The sequence below is a fragment of the Poeciliopsis prolifica genome, unplaced genomic scaffold (genome assembly GCF_027474105.1).
Source record: "Poeciliopsis prolifica strain line A6 unplaced genomic scaffold, Auburn_PproV2 SCAFFOLD021, whole genome shotgun sequence".
NCBI lineage: Eukaryota > Metazoa > Chordata > Actinopteri > Cyprinodontiformes > Poeciliidae > Poeciliopsis > Poeciliopsis prolifica.
Window position 1 is genome coordinate 6,561,403 of NW_026562396.1, and position 19,101 is coordinate 6,580,503.

Consider the following 19,101-nt stretch of genomic DNA (forward strand, 5'->3'; position numbering starts at 1 on the left):
TCTGAATGATTTATGGTTCATTGGTTGACATTAAGCTCCACTTTCACTTCAAAGTGCCAAGACACTTTATTAAATTGACATATGGTTATAAAGTACATGTTCTTAGATCCTTCATGTCAGTCCAGCAGATTAAAAGCTAAAGTTCATCAGGAAGAATTTGGCAGTTATTTGCACAGTAGCATTGTTTCCTTTTACAAGTGTGTGGAAAACTTTGTCTGTTGCAATTATAAACATCTGAATAAGTTTGTTTATGGGACGAGTCATTAAAAACATTGCCGCACCCTCACCCCATACCACTTCCTGAAATCTTCTTTGTGGTTTCTGCCAGTAGTAACATCTGGTTGTTAATGACTCGTGCAATGCGAAAAAAGTGTTTCCTTTGCAGTTTCACATAATACATTAATTTTTATACAGATGAAAAACCACCTTGTCCCAGCAATTTTTATCCAAAAAATTGTTTTTTTCTGAATTGGCAAGGTTTCCATTATGCAAATTTATTTTCATATTTCCAATTCACGCTGTAAAATTGTCAATGTAAATGCAGATAGTTTGCAGTTTAGTTAAAAATGTACTCATTTGTATCATGTTGGGCTGCACAGTATCAGGAAAACATGTAGTTGCGATACTATGGCTGAAAATTGTGACGACTGTCTAGGTTATGAGTAACCCACTTTTTCTGGACTCTTATTTTCCTTTCCTCAGATGGTGGAAAATCTACCAAATATTTCACCGAAGCAGTCCTTTACCATTGATGACCTGTTTCATGGATTCCTTCAAATGAATAGACTCAAACTTTATGAACAAACTTAAATCATCTGGTTTTCTTCTCACATCTAATAACCATTACATCTGATACCCAACAGTAGGTCTCCAAACTGTATATTTTTCCTGACCAAAGTCAGTAAATCTATACGTTCTCAATTTGAAAGAATATGTAGTTGACAGAAGATAAACTGTCTCCTTGCTCCTGCCCTTTGGTTTATTGTTTCAGTAACGTGTGGGAGGATGGCTCTGGCCCAGTTCCTCATGAAAACTCATCGTCTGACTAGTTTGAGCTGGAATGATGCATAGCACCGCAACTATGCAGGGCATGCATTTCAGATCGTAGAGAGATTAAAATCTCCCGTGATTTCTTCTCCGTCTGTACAAGACAATTAAAAGTAACTGGCGAATCTCCTCTCTGTCCTTAATAAGCTGTGGAGCACTTGGGATTAGACATGAGAAATAATAATTGTGAGTGGCTTTGTACCTCAATAAAAAAGTAAAAGCGTGAGACTTTCATAATTCTAATCATATCAGCTACCATTGTGGAGAGAAGCCAATAAAGCTTTCTTGGCAAACATCCAACTCTTATTTTGTAACTTGATATATTCCAAGGATTTTCAACTTTAACATTTAACAATAAATGTTTCTGCCTTATCTTGATATTGGGAACACCTGCCATCAGATTTAGTTAAGAAGTCGGAGCTTTTTATTTTGATTCTAAACAGTAAATACAAACTCTACACTGTTATTTGAAACAAATGATGTCTGTTATAGGCCTTTATATTTTTGGTTTATGGCTTTTATGTGGTTGCGTTTGAGTCCTTCATTTGACCACAGTTGATGCTAGCAATGACTTGTATTCTCAGAAGCCTTATTGATCATCAGTTATCGCTTTGAAAAAGTGTGAGGGTTCAGTCCACTTTAAGCAAAGCCTTGTCCATTTGCCTAGAAAGACTGGTTCTTTTGGGGAGTCAAACTCTTGTTAGGACCAAAAAAAGCAAACTCTGGTCTGCCTAAAAATCTAGGCCTCGGTTCACTTCAAGTGAACTATACCATGTCTCAGGGATTCAAGTGGACAAGAGATTGCTCCAAAAGCAGGAAGCAAACTATAAAGCAGGGCATTCTGAGTAAATACAACCAAAACAAATGTGTGAGTTTCATGTTTGCTAGAAAATAGCCCCTGGTCTTTAACCAAAGACAAAAGAGAAATCCTCCAAAATTTTTGTTGTTTCCTTCAGAAGTTCTTGGTGTAGTGGCGCTACAATATAAATAAATTTTCATATTGTTTGGTGCAGTGCATTGTGAAAATGAACCACACCAGCTGAAAATGTTACAAATATTGCAGTTTTGTTCTCCAATCCAAGCAAATGTACCAGACTGTCAGGTTTGGAAACACTCTTAAAAAGCTGGGGAATGAATGGCCTTGGCTTTTGTTTCGGGACTCAGAAGACTCCCCCACCTCCTCATCTAATTTAGTTGTATTCCCTGGTAAACTTACTATTTCTTGTCTTCACATTAGCACCAGTTACCCCTACATAGCTGTTGATAGATAAGCAAAGTGAAACTTGATCTGTAAAAATAAAGAGAAAAGGATGAGCCCTGTGGGACTCAGCAGCAGGTATTCCTTTCGCTCAATGAGGCACTTGCTGGGACATTCACTGGGTAGATTATTATTTTTCCATTTTCAAAAGAGGCTTGCATTATGGTTCTTGCTAAGGAGATGTACAGTGGGTCAACTGCTGATAGAGTTACAACCTTTTCTTTGTGGACGTGTTGGACAAATTGGACCTCACAACTGTTAAAGCAGCTTTATGGGGACAGCTGTAGCTCTCCGCCCACCAAAAACCCACCACTGCCTGTTGTCCCTTTGGGGAACCATCTGTGAGGAAGAAGCAGGCGCAGTGATTAAATGATTGTTCGACAGTTTTACCTCTGTCTCTGCAGGGCAGGGGGTTGCAATCTGTGACCCTTCTGCAGTGTTGGTCTACTGACAGATGAGTGATGTTTAATGAAAAGGAACAGTCCTCTTCTGTGTCGAGAGATTTGTGTTTTTTCATGTACTTCAGCTCTGACAGAAAATTCAAAAACTAGCAACAAGGTTTCTTTGTCATAGCAGCATACCGAAAATCTGACCTAATTAGTTTTGCCAACGGTAACAAAGTGAAAGGACCTTCAGCTGTGGTGGGAATTCAGTCTGAATGAGTCAAAGTAACACATGCTTTAAATGTCAAAGCGAATGCACATTTGTAGTTTAGCCTGGTTTAATATAATACAAGTAAATGAATCGGGAAGATGATTAGACACTTGAACTTGAGAGACAGTCTTGATCAACAAATTAACTATATGTGATTCTATAAATGCCTGACTGTTCTAAGTGAACTGTTTCAGCACAAGCCTTATGTAGCAACACATGCATTTTTCTGTATCATTTAAAAAAAAAAATCTAATTCAAACAAAGAACCCAGTTATCTTGGAATTCACTCTGGCTGATATGAAATGCTTATATCTTGACACATTGTCAGTATATCAATAATTACTTTTTTTGTTTTAAATGTCTGAAATACACCCATACTAGTAGCGTAATCTTTCCTGTTTTCACTCCATGACATTTAGTTTTTGTTTTCAATATAGCATGCATCTGCAGAACAACTTAGGAACTATTGAATAGCCTACTTGAATACATTAAGTAGTTGCAGTATTCTCCCTAAAGTACACACAATAGCAGCAATGAATCCATACTAAGGATTTACATTTTCCCTGCTGTTCTCATGCAGTCTAATGAAATGTAAACTTAGCAGTCCCAAGACGAGTGTTTTTTTTTTTTTTTTTGTAGAGTTTACAAATGTCTCAATGCAGAATTTATCTCTGTCATGTTGGATCAAAATGCACCATACAGGGACACAATTTGATAATTGCCATCCCTAATCAGTGTATTATTTTGCAGTGTTTTAGCAAATATGTCGATGTATGTGGAAAAAATAGACATCTGTTGTGCGGAACTCGTGGTTTTCTTGTTTTGGAATAAAAGAAACTAAAATAGACTGGGTAATGCCTTAAGGCACCAACATACTCGGGGCTCACTTGAGTCCGCGCGGACTCGAAGCGGACATCCGCCTGACATGTCCACGCCAGGATAGATTTCTATGCCTGTGTACGCATACTCCGTGCCGCACATAAAACCGCCCGGTGGTAACAGTGTTCACATCGAACTGGTTTTCATGCGACACTTGGCTGATAAGGTTGAGATGAAGGGTTTTATGAGTTCATGTTGTTTCAAAGTTGACATCAACATGATAATAGTCAGTATAAAGTTGTCACAGCGACGTGATAGACATGTAAGCGAAAATGCTTAACAGCAACAGGCTTTATATAGTCACGCAAGGATTGACATAGTGAATCATGCAGAATTATAAGAACAAAAAAACAATACATGATCCCAGATTTTGTTAACAGCAGCAGAGCATAGAGGTGGTTCGATAAGTTGAGTCTGTTTTTTTTGTTGTTGTTTTTTTGTCCTTTGAACAACGGCAAAGAAAGGATGATCCGCGTGGTATGTGCTCATTTTCGACCGATCACTTTGTGCTTTTGGAACATAATAAACAAAGCTTAATGAATGGGTCCCTGATTACAGCTAAAGCCAGCACAGCCTCCTGCTGCTCCTCTGTCTGCGGTAGGAGGCTGCTCTGGCTCCGGGCAGCGGTTCACTTTGTTTGCCGGAAGGAGTCTGTCACGAGAGAATTTTGGATAATCAGTACGCTCGAGTATGAAAACCCAACCGTCCGCGGACAGTACACGCCGAGTCTGTGCGGTTCATGGAATGCGCACAGAACGCCCGAGTATGTGGGGGCCTTTAGAATTCATTCACTGACTTCTGCTAAATCTAGACTAAAAACCCACCTGCTTGAGTTTATTTGAAACATAATCAATTACAAATTTAACGATGGCACTTAATTTTATGTAATGTTTTGATTGTTCATTCTATGTTGCGTGACTTTGTGTTTTTATGATGTAAAGCACTTTGAAATGCCTTGTAGCTGAAATGTCCTATACAAATAAAATTTTATTTGATTTTACTCCATTAGATATAGTACAAAATAAAATATAATGGTTACAGAACTTCCTAAGTTCTTAATGGAGCTTATTTTTAAAATGTTATCATTTCCAGTGTGACACATTAGTGAAGGTTAAAGCATAATGTGGAAGAATTGTGATCGCGCGAGTGCAGCTGTAAACTGCAGGTGATGAGCTTGTGTGATTCCCATTGAGACATTTCCTTTCCCATTTTTTTCCATCTTTCCCAGGATCTTTTCAAATGTCGCATATGGCAAAAAAAGATGTTGGAAATATTTTTAGACAAATGGACACAACCGTTTCACTTTGATCTGTCGTTTTCATGTAGCTTTCTGCAACCAGTCAATGTATTCATTCAATTTATTATTCATGAATATTTGGAGAGAACAATCCAAAATCCACATGAAGGCCGGGATTGCTTTTTTTTTTCCTGTCGATTTCCAACTCGTCTACAAGTGGAATTTGTGGAAAACTATAGTATTGATTTACTTTAAAACAATGACCTTTGTTTTGTGCTCTTTAAGCAAATGCACCAACCTGCTTTTTCTCCTGAATCATTCCCTGTGATCCCACATGACTGTTGTGCTGTAGAGTTGAAAAGGTATGGCTCTATAAAGCATGTGGGCTGTGCGATCGGCCAGCTACTTATTTATCAGCAGTGACACTATCTGCAGCGCTTTGTGAAAAGAAAGTCAGTCATTCAGAACAGTGGGGGCCACCTTGGCTGTCAAAGCAGGATTTAGGCTACATTTCCCACGGTCGCCATGGCAACCGTGGGAAGTGATTATGGAGAGCGGGTTTCGGAGCAGAGCTATTACCAATGGGTATTACCGTGGTGGTTTGCACAGTGATCATCCAAGAATTACTGGCTCGCGATCAAACGTTTGTTTTACAATGAGCTGCTGTGTTCTGAGATGCTGTCGCTGCTCTGTGTCTGAATTGTTGGATTAATTTGTGCCTTTTTCTTTCTTGCTTTCTTTCTAGGGCACAATGTGGTTAAATGGGACAGGAAGGAGTAGAACGTGAAGATTCTCTGACCCTTGCCCCTGACTCCCAACCGTCCGAGAGGGTGTCGGACCTCACAGAGGCATTCCTGGGCCGTTGGCACTAAAATGTCCCTAAGTGGTGGCACTGCAGGCGGGAAAGGTGTGGACTCGAATGCGGTGGACACTTACGACAGCGGGGATGAGTGGGATATCGGTGTTGGAAATCTGATCATCGACCTCGACGCGGACTTAGAGAAGGACAAACTTGAGATGTCTGGCACCAAGGACAGCATGGCGGCACCACCCAGCGCAGTGGCAGCGTTGCCCGACAACATTCGATTCGTCAGCCCGGTCTCTGGCGCTCAAGGCAAGGAGAGCAAATCCAAATACAAGCGCAACAAGAACTCGAAAGACAATAGCGGCAAAGCTTCCGCAGATGGGGGGAAAAAAGAGCCCACCGGACGGACTCAAGGGGAACCAACAGGTGCAGCAGCAAGCGCGGCCGCTGCCGGCAACAATTCCACTTCTGGGAAGAACATGGAAAAAGGGGGCAAGGCCTCCCGAGGTGTTCTCGGTGGTAAAAAAGACAAGGAAGGAGCCGGCGGGAAAAATAAGAAAGACAAAACAGATGGCGCCCCAGTCGTGGCAATTGGCGTCTCTGAGAAGGACGTATCTCAGGCCCAAGTTGCTTTGGGAAATAGTCGTAATGCGTCCTTTGAGAACACACAATCAACAGACTTGGCAGATGCTAATCAAATAGGGAATATTGCACTTGAATCTGTTGGGATAGTACCAGCTTTGATCTCCAAAACTGAACCAGATGAGGTGGAAAATGTCAACAACGAATGCAAGACGTTAAAGAAGATTAAAAACGAGAAGGTAGGTTGTCCATTTTACTCCGTTGTGATGGTTGTTCAAACTCTATCATTGCCTTGTGCTTTCACATTTGAATTGCATTTGACATTAATTCCTTCTTGAATTGGAGATGTACTCATATTGTGTTTCTTCATTAGATCAAAGCATTGACGTTTTTACCAAAGAAAAAAAACAAGTAGAATGAAAAGACTGATTGGCGTGTTTGGAATACCACAGTTTTTCTGTTTTCTCTAGTGAGTTTTAGAAGCCATAGATGTAGCTCTTAAAAACAAAACTGCCTTTCATTGATATCAATTTAATACAATCTGACCCAGCGCTTCGGGCTTCTTGACATTGCCCTTTGACAGCCTGTTGCTTTCAGCGGGCATGGAGATGCACTGCATTCCCTAAAGCAATCTGACATGTGATGCATGCAAAGAGGCCCACTGCTGTTTTCTCTTTTATTACCGTCCTATGAATGAGAGCACCCTTGACGAATGGGATGCCGTGACCCGCCACAGGAAATGGTCCACACAGTGGAGATGTTCTTTTTCCTGACTTGACTGCAAAGGCTTTATTTATCTTAAAGGAATGGACAGTTTATCTCCCATTTGAAACACTTCTTGAGGCCTGTTAAGTAACGGTTAACCAAAGTTCTTCACATTAGCCAGTGAAGAATTAATTGCGGACCTGAAGACAATCGACACTGTCAGCCTTAGGCGGTACAAAACATTTCGCCTGCGAAGTCAAGCAGACGTCGAAGCGTGTTCTATTTTTTCTTTCTGCTGTTGAACAATTTCGACGTTGACATTGTGATACAAGAATAATATAAAGATCTGTGTTGCTGTTCACCCACACTTATCTTGTTCACTCAGAGCAGATCTATCACTGTGTCTTTTGTATGCCTCATAGCAGCCTTTTCATGCTCTTGCGGTATAAAAGACAGCAGAGCGGGGAGGTGCAGAGGACTGTTTTTGTCTGTCATCGTGTTCCATTCTTAATCCCACAAGCCCCGGCAATGCCTGGTGGAGCAGTGTGTGTGTGCGTGTGGAGGGGGAGCTGGTGCTCAGCACGCCTTCCTCTGTTTTCCTGGTGCTCTGAAAGTGGCGTGGGGGATGGGCGACAAGGAAGCCTGTTTGATTCCTTAAATCCAGGACACCCAGTCATGAACACAAGCTGTAGAGCCTCCTGTGGCTGGACAGCTATGAAAGGAATTTTAGGAAAGTCTTTGTAATCATAGTGTATTTAGAATTAAAGAACCTTTTTTTGGGGGAGAACCAACAAGAACAACAGGCACCAATGAATAAAAGACAGAGGTCAGAACCGCTTTGTAGCTGCAGGCTGTTGAAATGTATCCTTGAAAACAAGAGTGTGGAGAGGTGTGATTCAAAAGCAGCGATAATATCGACTTGAAAAGGCTTTTATTTGGTCAGGTAAGCCCAGTTAAAGGAAGATGCACAAAAAGAGCATTTAATTCTTGTTAGGCAGTTTGTTTTTCTTTGATATGTTCTTCTGCATAGAGGAACTTGTCATTCCATAAGAGAAAAAGCAAGGTCAAGTACACCCAGAAGAATGCATTTAGGTTGATGATTTTATCATATTTCACATTTAAATAAACTTTGCCTTACAAATTTTTAAAAATTCAATATTTTTGCCATCAATTCATCAGTTTTATCATTATGAGAATGAGTATTTCAATCAAAAGGTCTTGGATGTGCTTGTCCTGGCATATTTTCAAATTTTAGGAAACAAGTTTTAAATATTGCGTACGAGCATTTCTTTGTGATTGTGCTGTTGCTCACTCCGATACTGCGATGACCATTGCACATCGTGCTGCTTCATGAGTGTCCTTAAGCTTTTGAAAAAATCTGTTTAGAAACTACCTCAAGCAGACCTAACCACTAATATATAAGTAAAGTTCGTTATAGATCATCGTTCCTTGATAAACAAAGAAGCACTAGCCCACACTACGGATAACGTCATTCATTCATTCATTCAGGTCAGACTATTGGTGCTTTTATGGCCTCCTGTTGAGATTACAGAATCAAAGAGGTGTGGCTTTCAACACTCGGCATTCATCTGAGCAGTGGATGAGATGTGTGGGGATCCCCACGGCCCCCAAGGGACTTGTTGTGATCCTCATGCTGCCTTTTCAAATCCATTCAGTGCTTTAAATACAAGCCCAGTTGTTGTGGAGCATCCTTAGCATGTTATCAGCGTCAGATTTCACTGAGCAGCACATTTCTCAGATCCGACAGACTCTGGAACATCAAGAGGTACGTGTCCTCCCACTTCACACCATGGACTGCTGATGCTTCTGCTTTTATATATATATAACTTATGTCACCCTGGGTCTTCAGTCCAGTATTGCCCCTTAAGCTCATTAAAGTTACAGGAATGTGACGACCTTGTGACGTGGAACAGGGACCTAAACATTGTTGGAATGACTTCAATCAATCATTCACTGATCGGAAATCTTCCAATGCTGTAAAAAAACATGTCCAAATCAAAGGACAAACTTGAAGGTGACTCGATGTGCAGTTTGCTTGTTTTGTTTTTTTATTAACAAAAACTTGAAGCAATGTTAGGAGATTTGTCCCATTCCTTTGAGCTGGCAAGTAGACATAACGTAAGCTATCACTGTTTGTGGCTATGAACTGTCGCTACTCACCAGATACAGCTCAAAATGAGCCAGCTCTTATCAGAGGCGGTTTGATTAATCAGTTTTATTCTGAAATTCTGACCTGAAAGGAAAAAGCTCGAGAATCCCCTGGTGATCAGAATTCATTTCATTATGTTGAAAGTTATTCCCCCAATGCCTCTGAAGAAAGTGGACCTTCTGTTAGTCAAAGAACTATTCTTTTATGGAATCAACTTTCTTTCTGATTGTGGTGCATGAAGGGGAACAAAAATTTAAACCACAATCACATTACAGCCCTTGAGCTAAAACCAACTTGTAATTCCTTTTTAGGAAACCTATTCAGCTTTCAAAAATGGTTTCATGTTTCTCTGTCAGCAGGTAATGAAGATGTCACTGCATAGAGAACCATTTTGCAACTGTGCAGATATAGTTGATTATCGTATCCACCTTATGGAACATTTAGTTTTCTTTTTGTTTTTTGTTGGGGGATTTTTTTGCATCCTGCAGTTAACTGTGAAACTGGCATTCACAGGAATTAGAGATGACAGAGAAAAATGATTACTGCTTGTAGTTGGATGACTGTGTCAAACTTAATGGCTCGTTTCACGTTCAATCTCTCTTTGGCGGGGAAGTTTGAGTTCAGCTCAGCTGTGTAATACATGCTTGTTGTGCATTGTGCAAAGTGCGATCAGTTGAAATAAAGGAGGATTAGGGTGTTGGAAAACAGTTTCAAAATGGGTTCATTTTAAGAAACCGGAGTTGTGTAATCCATCTGCTAATCAGTACATGTTTCTTTAGCAATCTTGTTCTCCATGATGCCGGTGTAATAGCCGTGGCTACATTTTCTGTGTCCCAATACTCCCCAAAGCTTTGGCTCTCAGATGCTGAATAAATCATCTCTGCTTCCTTCATACAAGTGCTAACCACCTTGTGAGTGCGTCTCACTCTCCCACCTCTCATTATACAAATCTAGAGGAGTGAGGCATTGTCAGCTTCCTCGATGTGCCACTGGCCTTGATAAATTGAGCAGCTCTCATGGAAAATTACATTGGCAGTGTTACTTTCAAGGAGGGAGTAGGGGGGAAGAGAGAGGAAAGAGCTCTGCATTGCTGCTGCTGTCCAGCGCTGGGGGTGGAGGGATCTCATGAGAGCTAGCTTGAGCTCTTTCTCTTTGCTGCCTGTGCCTGACAGACTGTTGCTGTTGTGCTACAGCTCATTCTTTTAAGTAGTGCCAAGGATTGTAAAAGCTATGAAACAGAAGAAAGGGTGACTTGTAATGGGGGTAGTGGTGCAAACTGCTGCTAACTCAGTTCACACTGTGACTTTCAGCACTCCTGTGTGTAGTTGTGAAGCAGCACATGCTATGTTACACCTCGTAGCCCATTAAACCGAGTATTTAAATGTCCTTTAAAGCCTCTGAATGTCTTTAAAAAATCTATATATGCAGAGTCTTGAAGACCTGATTGGTAATGTATTCATCAAAAATGTCAGGATTGTAAAATAGAAACAAATTGTTTGTATTTTAAACAGAAATGAAACCGTTTTTTTTTTTTGTTTGTTTTTTCTACCGCTCTAAAATATGACAATAAGCATAATATGTATCGTCTTTGGCATAAAGTTTTAAACATAGCAATAATTTTCTCAACGGCTAAGTGCTTTCTGAGTGATTATTGTACAAAAGGTCTCTAAGGTCCTTTTTTAAATGAGCGACGCAAGTTTCACAGGCTAATGTGAACTGGTTAACTTCATGGACTGTTGGCTATGATGATCAACTGGTAGCTGCTGTCTATAGCTACCCAACTATAGTTTGAAAACCTCTTGGTGATTAGTAGTGAAGCCAGAAATGTTTCCAAGCAACCAAATTTGTCTTTGTCTTGTTGGAAAATTCACTTATTTGCAGATTATTTCTTTTGCAAAGCATCCCTATCAATACCTAGATACAAGGGTATTTCACACGCTGTTGGCGTGTAAAGAACGCCAATAGCAGCCAATCCAGGAGCACTATTTGTTCTCCTTGCTGCTGATTGGCTGAACCCCCAAGAACAGAAACACTAAATGCTGTGGATGTTACCTTATGCTGTACTGCTAGAGCAGTTTCAAAGTGTGCTTACTAATTCAAACAGAGGATTGTTTTGGTGTTTGAGTTATTGAAATAGCCAGGTAAAGCCATTTTTAGAGGAGACTCTAAAGTATGAGTGGAATTAAGCTATTCACAAGCAGCTAGCTGTGATCCCTAACCCCACGAATACCACCGGTTCACTGTATTCCAAGTTCACCTTTTTAAAATATTAGCATATCTTGATACAACATGAGGGAGAAATCTACCAGATTGGATTAATTTTGCAATGTAGATCCCCTTTTGCTGCATAAAAAAATATTCTGGGATAGTCTTTGGAAAACTAGCAAGACCTCTCTCTTTGAGTCCTAAATGGCAACTAAAAACTGGTTTGATTGAAAAGGGCATATGATTGTTTATGAACATTTTAACTTTCTTACAGGGTTTACGCCATTAAGGAAGGCAGTAGGGCAGTCTACTAGCAGCAACCATGTTTTTGTGTTAAAAAATGTAAAAATAATTTCAGAAGTGGACAATTATGATTTTGAAATAATAGCGTGAGTCAAAAGCCAGGTGCAGGTACCTCAGTTGGACCACATGAACTTACATCCAGCTCAACTCAACTACAAACCTAGCTTAATCAGTTTTTACTGTTGCTATTACAATAAAGCTTTGTTAAAACTTGTTCTTAAAATAAAGAAACAGTGCTTAGTCCATTGGGGTGGCAAACTTTAAACAGAAAAGCCCAAACCAGCATTTGGACCCAAGATCTTTTTACTCCAATCAGTGGATGTCCACCATGGAGTTGGATCAACTTCTGCCAAAGTTGATCAATTAGCAATAGAGATCTAATAGAGTTCAACTAACCTTTATTTGATAATAAGATGGTTTATGGCATGTGGATTAGAAAATAAGTGATGCAATATGAACTCCCCCTATAGAACCAGTTCACACAAATGGATGAAATCGTTCTTTTCGAGCACCGCGCTTAAAGATTATCAATAACAGGAGACACATTTAATCTGTTCCTGCACATCGCTATGATTGAACATTTTGCCATTTTTAACCACAGTGTGTTTGGAGTCATTTATTTGAGACCGTTTGGATCACAGCATGCTGATATAACAGGCGTTTGAGGTCACAGAGCGGTTGATATGTAGTTTTGTACTGCGTTGTCTCTGCTCTGCCTCAATGCCGCTGTGATTTCTGGATTGTTGCCTGTTTGAAGAATTTGCCCTCAGGGAGCCGCTCGCTGCTGCATGTGAAAAATGTTTGACACTAATCATTTTTCCACAACTACCATTAGTCGCCTTCACAGTGATGTGAATTGCTTTGGGCTTGTAGGCAAAACAAAATTAGATGTGAAGAATAAGAAAAGAATTAGAAACAATGCCTTTCATAATGGACATTGATGATGCTGGTTTATATTAGACTTTTTTTTTTTTTCACCTCATCTAGATTTAACAAGTTGCTTCTTAATTTATTTTTCACTTGCATGTCAGTTATTAAACTATTTCCACAAAGTGAGGTTGACTTTAGAGTTAAGGTGTAGGCGATAATTGCGGTAATATGATTTAATAATGGCTGAGTCTTTGTGTGTTATTCCTGGGACTGCTCCTTTTGGCAGCGTAGAACGGAGCATACCACGCATTCCACACATCTTCAAGGTTCACCATGGCCCTTCCCTCCCAGACATGCCAGTGCAAATCAAAACTGCCTGCTAGAATTTGCGTAAATCAAAATGGGTTATATAGCCTGATGGGATACACAAAAGTGAATTTTCCTTTAAATGCCGCAAGTCAGAAGCAGAACGTATATACTGTTACTGAGGCTGCTAACAGGTGCTGAGGTCCTACCCTTTTTTTGTAAGAGATAGCTCTGTTACACCAGCATGTGTCAGACATAAGATTTTCCTGCTGATTATGCTGCTTCAATTCAAAATATTTGCCTCCTATGGTCACGTAGAACTGCTACCCGGCTTTTACGTGTTGCGGATTTTGCCTCAGTCCTTGGATTTAAATGTCAGAATGTGCACTTTTGTTATAAAATACTTAGGATTTTGTTATGCTATCATAAATACTCATTTTATGATCCTATTTCTGTCACTTGTAAGTATCTCTACTGTGTGTTTGAAAAAGAAGCTCTCATGCAAACCGTATTTTTTTGAAACACAATATTAAATTTGCAAACTGTATAGTTTTGCTTTGACATGGAGAGCCTTCATCAACATTAATCATAGGTGTGTTTAGAGAATAACTCGTAATTATCTATAGATATTCAACCGCACAAGAATACAGATTGACACAGCGAATTGGAAGACGGATACGGTTGTCAGCTTGTGTTTATAGTTCAGTTGTTCAGGAAATGATTCATTTTATTTAGGAATACTTGATAGCCCAGCCACATCTTTCCAGTGGTCACTCAGAGCCAGCTGGAGTTACTTTTATTGCCAGATTGTTTAGCCTGGTGTGTTCAGTTGAAGGATTTTGGGGTTGGTTATCACTTTTTCTTGCTAAACAAATTTTACCGCAAGGGCAGCATGAAATCATGAAACTTTGAAAGCGCTGCGGTTGGAAAAAGTTAGACTCCAAGTAGTTTATAGATCACATTCTGCAACAAGAGCTTCACTGGCAGCTTTCCAGCAGCCTTTTTGCTGTTTTCAGATTTCCTTTTACTCATTGCTCGCTCAGGCCTGACCTGCACTCAAGAATTTTTGGGCCAATTTAAAACCACATTCCCCTCCTTTGTGATGTTCAGCGGAAGGTCTAATGACACACTGTGGTCTGCACTGATGTTCAGATTAGATATTTAATCGTCAGACATTCACAGATCTAGTCCTGACCTACCTAAGCTGTCTGTAAACTCCTAACTCAACATTGCTAATATGCAGTAACTGATGATTTAGTTAAAGTCTGAACACTTAAGCAGAGGAAAACTCCAGCTCTTGTTGTGTTCATGCAGTCTTTCACTGATATTTTGCTTTCATTGTTCCATGCTAAAAAGAAGTGCTAATGAGTTGCCAAGTAGTAATTTCCCTGAAGTTCATGGCTGTTTATCCATGAGACAAGAGAGCTGGTTCTCAGTTTTTCCAGTTACTGAGCCACTTAAATGCACTTTTATAAAACACTTTTAGGCTCAGAGTTATTACCTTCTCTATGCCTCTTTCTGTAGTTTAATAGCTGATGCAAAGTGTTACCAGAGTGGTTTGTGAGTGGGTGTAAAGTGGGGGCAGTGCTACATTATAACCAGTGGCGACTTGTTCCATGAGGCCAGGTTCTCTTATGTAGTCACGGATTGTTGCAAACAACTGGGTTGCTTGAAAATAATAGTTTTGACGCTATTTGACTATAAATTTGTACAAGAAATAATGTTTCCAGATAAGGTTGCTAGTTATTATTATTATAAAATCCCGCTATTAGAAAGGTCCTTAATCAATTCTGCACAGCCCTTGTTATCGATTCTGTATAAATGTCTGGATATATCTCTCATTATTTTTCATTCAGTAAACATAGTTTATACTCAACCCTTTTCAACCTGTTTTGAAAATTGAATTCCCTTCACAACCTTGTTTACCAAGACACATTGTTTGTTTTCACTGCTTTTGCCTTTTGTTTTCTGAATTGAGTAAATATATTTTTCCTGCATCTATTATCTTACATCTTTTTTCTTTGAGTTGATTTTACACTGATGGTGATGATTATGATTCTCCTCATTGTGGAGAACCACTGGTGTTCTGTAGCATTTTGAAGAAATCTATACAAGTTTTCTGTCTGTATTGATAACTTTCTTTGACACTTTGACACAAATTATTTACATTTTCACTGTTGTATAATTTTTGCATTAAATTTAATTGTTAATTTTGCTCAGTTTGGAAACAAATATTAGCTTATTTTTATGTTTTCTATGGAAACCCCAAAATTAATTAATAAATGGTATAACTATAATTAAAAAAACAAAAACAAACAAGAAAAACTTTTATCAACGAGTTCTTGTCTATAACGTCTATGCTTGACTTCATTTATTTTTCAGTACAGGTAGTCAGATTCTGTATATTTTTTTACTGTTTTGATAAATATTTTGGATCACAACTTCTTGCTTTCAAAAGGACATTCAGAATTATTTAGGCAGATTGTTTTAATGTGTGTCATTTTCACTTGCTCTCATTCAATACCTTGTGTTCGATTCATTTTGAGCATGTCATTTTGAACAGAACCCTCAAAAAACGGTGTCGGGTTTAAGAGCTTAAAACTACCTATCGTGTCTCTTGTAATTTTGGTAAAAGCTTTTTGTAACACCATCAGTTTGAGGTTTAGAAAACTGTGAGGTTGTGCAGCATCCAACTTCTGACATCGTCAGGAATGTGTTGGAAAAAGATTACATTTTCAATGTTTCTAGGTCCTTGTAGGGGTGAGGCACGACATCTTGCCATATTAAAATTCCATATTGCATATTTCTCATCAGTGAAGTTTATTTTGGAAAGAACTCTTCAGCTACTGTCAGTACCTTTTCTATTGAAGTTTTGGAATTACTCCTTCAATAGTAATAGTATGTCTATATACTTTATATGTCTATGTTCAAGACTTTAAAAAGGCCCTACAAAAACTGCAACTAGGCAGATTTTATGGGAATAATTTGAAGTTGCGATGCAAGAAAATCCGCTAATACTGTCCACTATATTTCCAAATCTACAACACTAGATTGATTAAACACGAACTGAACATTGTCTCTGTAAAACAAATTTGGATTGTAAACTTCATTTTACGTGTGATAACACAAAAAGTAACTTTTCAATGCTCTTCTAGGAGGACCTAAAAACCTGTATTTACTAACTCTGGACTGAAATATTTCATACTGATTACAGTTTATTTAAGGGTGTTTTCACTGATAGTGTGATACGCTTTGATTGGGGAACAAAATTGTAATATTCGTTAGATTTTCATCTGATGCGTTAGTCTTTTACACTGCACTATGATTAGGTTGAAAAACCCCTATTCACCTGTGGTGGCGCTGGACCAAAAACCACTTAAGGATACGACACGAAAACCTACGAAGAAAACACGAATGTAACTTCCTGCTTTGCAAAATGTAAGCCAAAATTAAATGCCGTCAAATTTTAGACATTTGGTACCACACCTCATTTTTCCCACGAGTGCTAGAATTGCGAGCTTGTTTTTATAGTTTACCCAGAATGCCGTTCAGTATACTTTGCTTCCTGCTTTTGGAGTGATCTCCGGTCCACTTGGCATTCACATTCGAATTGCACCAGATTTCACTTCAACCGAACCAAGACCTAATTCTTTAGGCAGACCAGAGTTCACTATTTGGTTTGCATCAGTTTGATTCACACCTCCAAAAACAAACTGAATGTTCTAGTCAAATGAACTACTGTTCAATCAAAGCGGACTAAACAAGGCAGTTTGAAGGTGTAAAAAAAGCATCCAACTCCTTGTTAACCTTGAATTGGCAAAAAAAAACATTCCCCCACTATTTTAAATGCAGCTCTTTGCCTCTGCAGGAGAGTTTGTAAAAAAGGCATACTTTTTTTTTTTTTTTTTTTTTTGGACTGAAAAAATGTGTCAGACACGCACTGTTGTTGTGGTTGCTGTTGTTAGTTGCATTCGCTTTCTTGGAACCGCATGGCACTGAATTTTAAAAGTAATTTACATCTTGTTGGCTGTAATTCAGATACATTTATAGTATGATAATTTCTTGAGTGGTCTATTTAATACAGCAGAACTTATGTTTTTTTTTGTACTTGCTAATTGTGTGTTGTCATGATTGCTCCTTTTTTTGGAAGGTACCTTAATCATTAACATTTTTTCTTTTTCAACTCTATCACTTGCAACCAGATTCACCTTGTTATTTTCTTGATGAATGTGTGTGGATATTACATTTATGTTCTGTGTAAATGCTGTGTGTGCTTTTTATTACGCATTTCTATGCTGTTGCTAATGTTGGATGATATAATGGAAAGATTGATTCTCTTTTTGCCAGAGCAGCTTTTGCAAATTAAAGATGGTGTTTTGACTCCCGCTTTTAGTTTGTTTTCATAGTTGACGTCGTCCAATTAAAAACCAGCTCTTTCATCAGTTTTGACTTCGTTAGGTAAGTGTGCAGAGCAGAAATGAGCAACATTATCCAAACAGAAATCTCTTGGTCCACTTTGGAAAGGGGTGGAAAAAAAAAAAATCATCCCAGATCTGTCAAACAAAGCCCCTGTCACGCTTTGTCTTTGCCTCGCCGTCTTTCTCTCCGTTTAGCTTTCCAGGAGGTGTGCTGTGCTGCGTCTGGATCCGCTCACTAGCAGGGAGGCATGTGCGGGATGAGGGTTGGGGGTGGTGGGAGAGCTAAGGCTTGTACAACCAATTCAGCGCATGAAAGACTTATGCATCCAGAGCAGCTGTCTTCCATTGTCAGCCTGCAAATTTCCAGGAGAGAACAGAGAGGGGGGGAAAAAAACCCCCCAACAAAATACAGAAGAGGTGGTGGGCGGGGGGAGTAAACAAGAGGAAAGAGGAAGGCGAATATCCAGGCTTTGGGCCGGACTAAGTGAATATACTCATAATTTTGTTTTTCTATTTAAATATGTGGTGGCTGTGTGGTTTGAGCGTAGTCTAATAATAAACCTATTCAGACTCAGCGTGTTGAATGTAGAGAGAGATAAGGAATCCACTGCTCTGGTGAGAAACAGAGAGCGAGGGCATATGAGGGGTAGGAAGAGAGGACAGGGGGGTAGAACTGCCTGAGATTCGGAGAGGAGGCGGGTGAGCAGTGTTATGAATGGATAGAGTCTTTAACCCCACAACACACTGAATAGTTTGTCACAGGGCGCTGCGGCTGTGTGTGGAATGAGAGGAGCTGGCTGAGAGCTCTCTGATTCCTCAATCCTTGAGGCATGTGGTCTGATTAGCAGAACAAAACCCACACAGTGGGGAGGAGCAGACGTGGCTCACCCCTTACCACCACCACCACCACCACACTCCCTTCCTTCAACTGGAATTTTCTCCCAACGCGGAAAAGCGGTGGCCCAAACTTTGCACCGACTTGCTACGGTTGTAAAACAGTTAGGGGATTTCTCACTTGTTTCCAAAGGTTTTGTCTCTGCAGTAGTTTCATGTGAAAAGACGTGTGCACTTTGACACCTCGGGTTCCAGGATTTAAAAAACAAAAAAACAAAACAGAACATCAGTAACGACAAACTGAGAGGATCATTGTAATCTAACAATCCTTGTCGCTTGGAGTTGAACAAAGAGGAAGTTCAACAAGGCATTGTTTGAAGGAGAGTGGTATAGAAACTTACTACTTGCCCTCCCTCTGAACAGATTGTCTTCATGGGGTTGTTTGCAGGATGTTTGTTGAGTATAACAACTTTATGGAACCACTCATGTTTCTGATGTGAAGTTGTTTGGTACCTGGGTCTGTTTTCTGTGCAGAAAGGTGGGAATAAGGGTGGAATATAATAATATACCACGTCACAAACAATTGCAAACCAAAATTAGTTTTTTTTGCCCAGGTGCAACTTAAATGTCTTTGTACGGCAGTCTCAGTGGCCCGCCTACGGTCTTTTTGACTCACCAAAAAATCTGATCTGTGTCTCTTCCATATGTGGTTGTAATTCAGATAGGTATCAAAATGTCTGCAGCCTGAGCATTTCATGTTTCCTGTTACATTTCATCCAACTTTGTGTCATTGATGTGAGACATGCAACATAATTCTACATCAGAAAA

General features: G+C 39.5%; 1 protein-coding gene across 1 annotated transcript in view; it reads left to right on the forward strand.

Annotated features, from left to right (window-relative positions):
• Positions 1-19,101, forward strand: part of LOC129369470 (zinc finger protein 609-like) — an 89,988-nt gene that overhangs the window by 19,875 nt on the left and 51,012 nt on the right. Inside the window, exon 2 of the mRNA XM_055044892.1 lies at positions 5,821-6,701. Coding sequence (XP_054900867.1) covers positions 5,949-6,701 — 753 coding nt within the window. The 5' untranslated portion in view covers positions 5,821-5,948. The remainder of the gene's footprint in view (positions 1-5,820; positions 6,702-19,101) is intronic.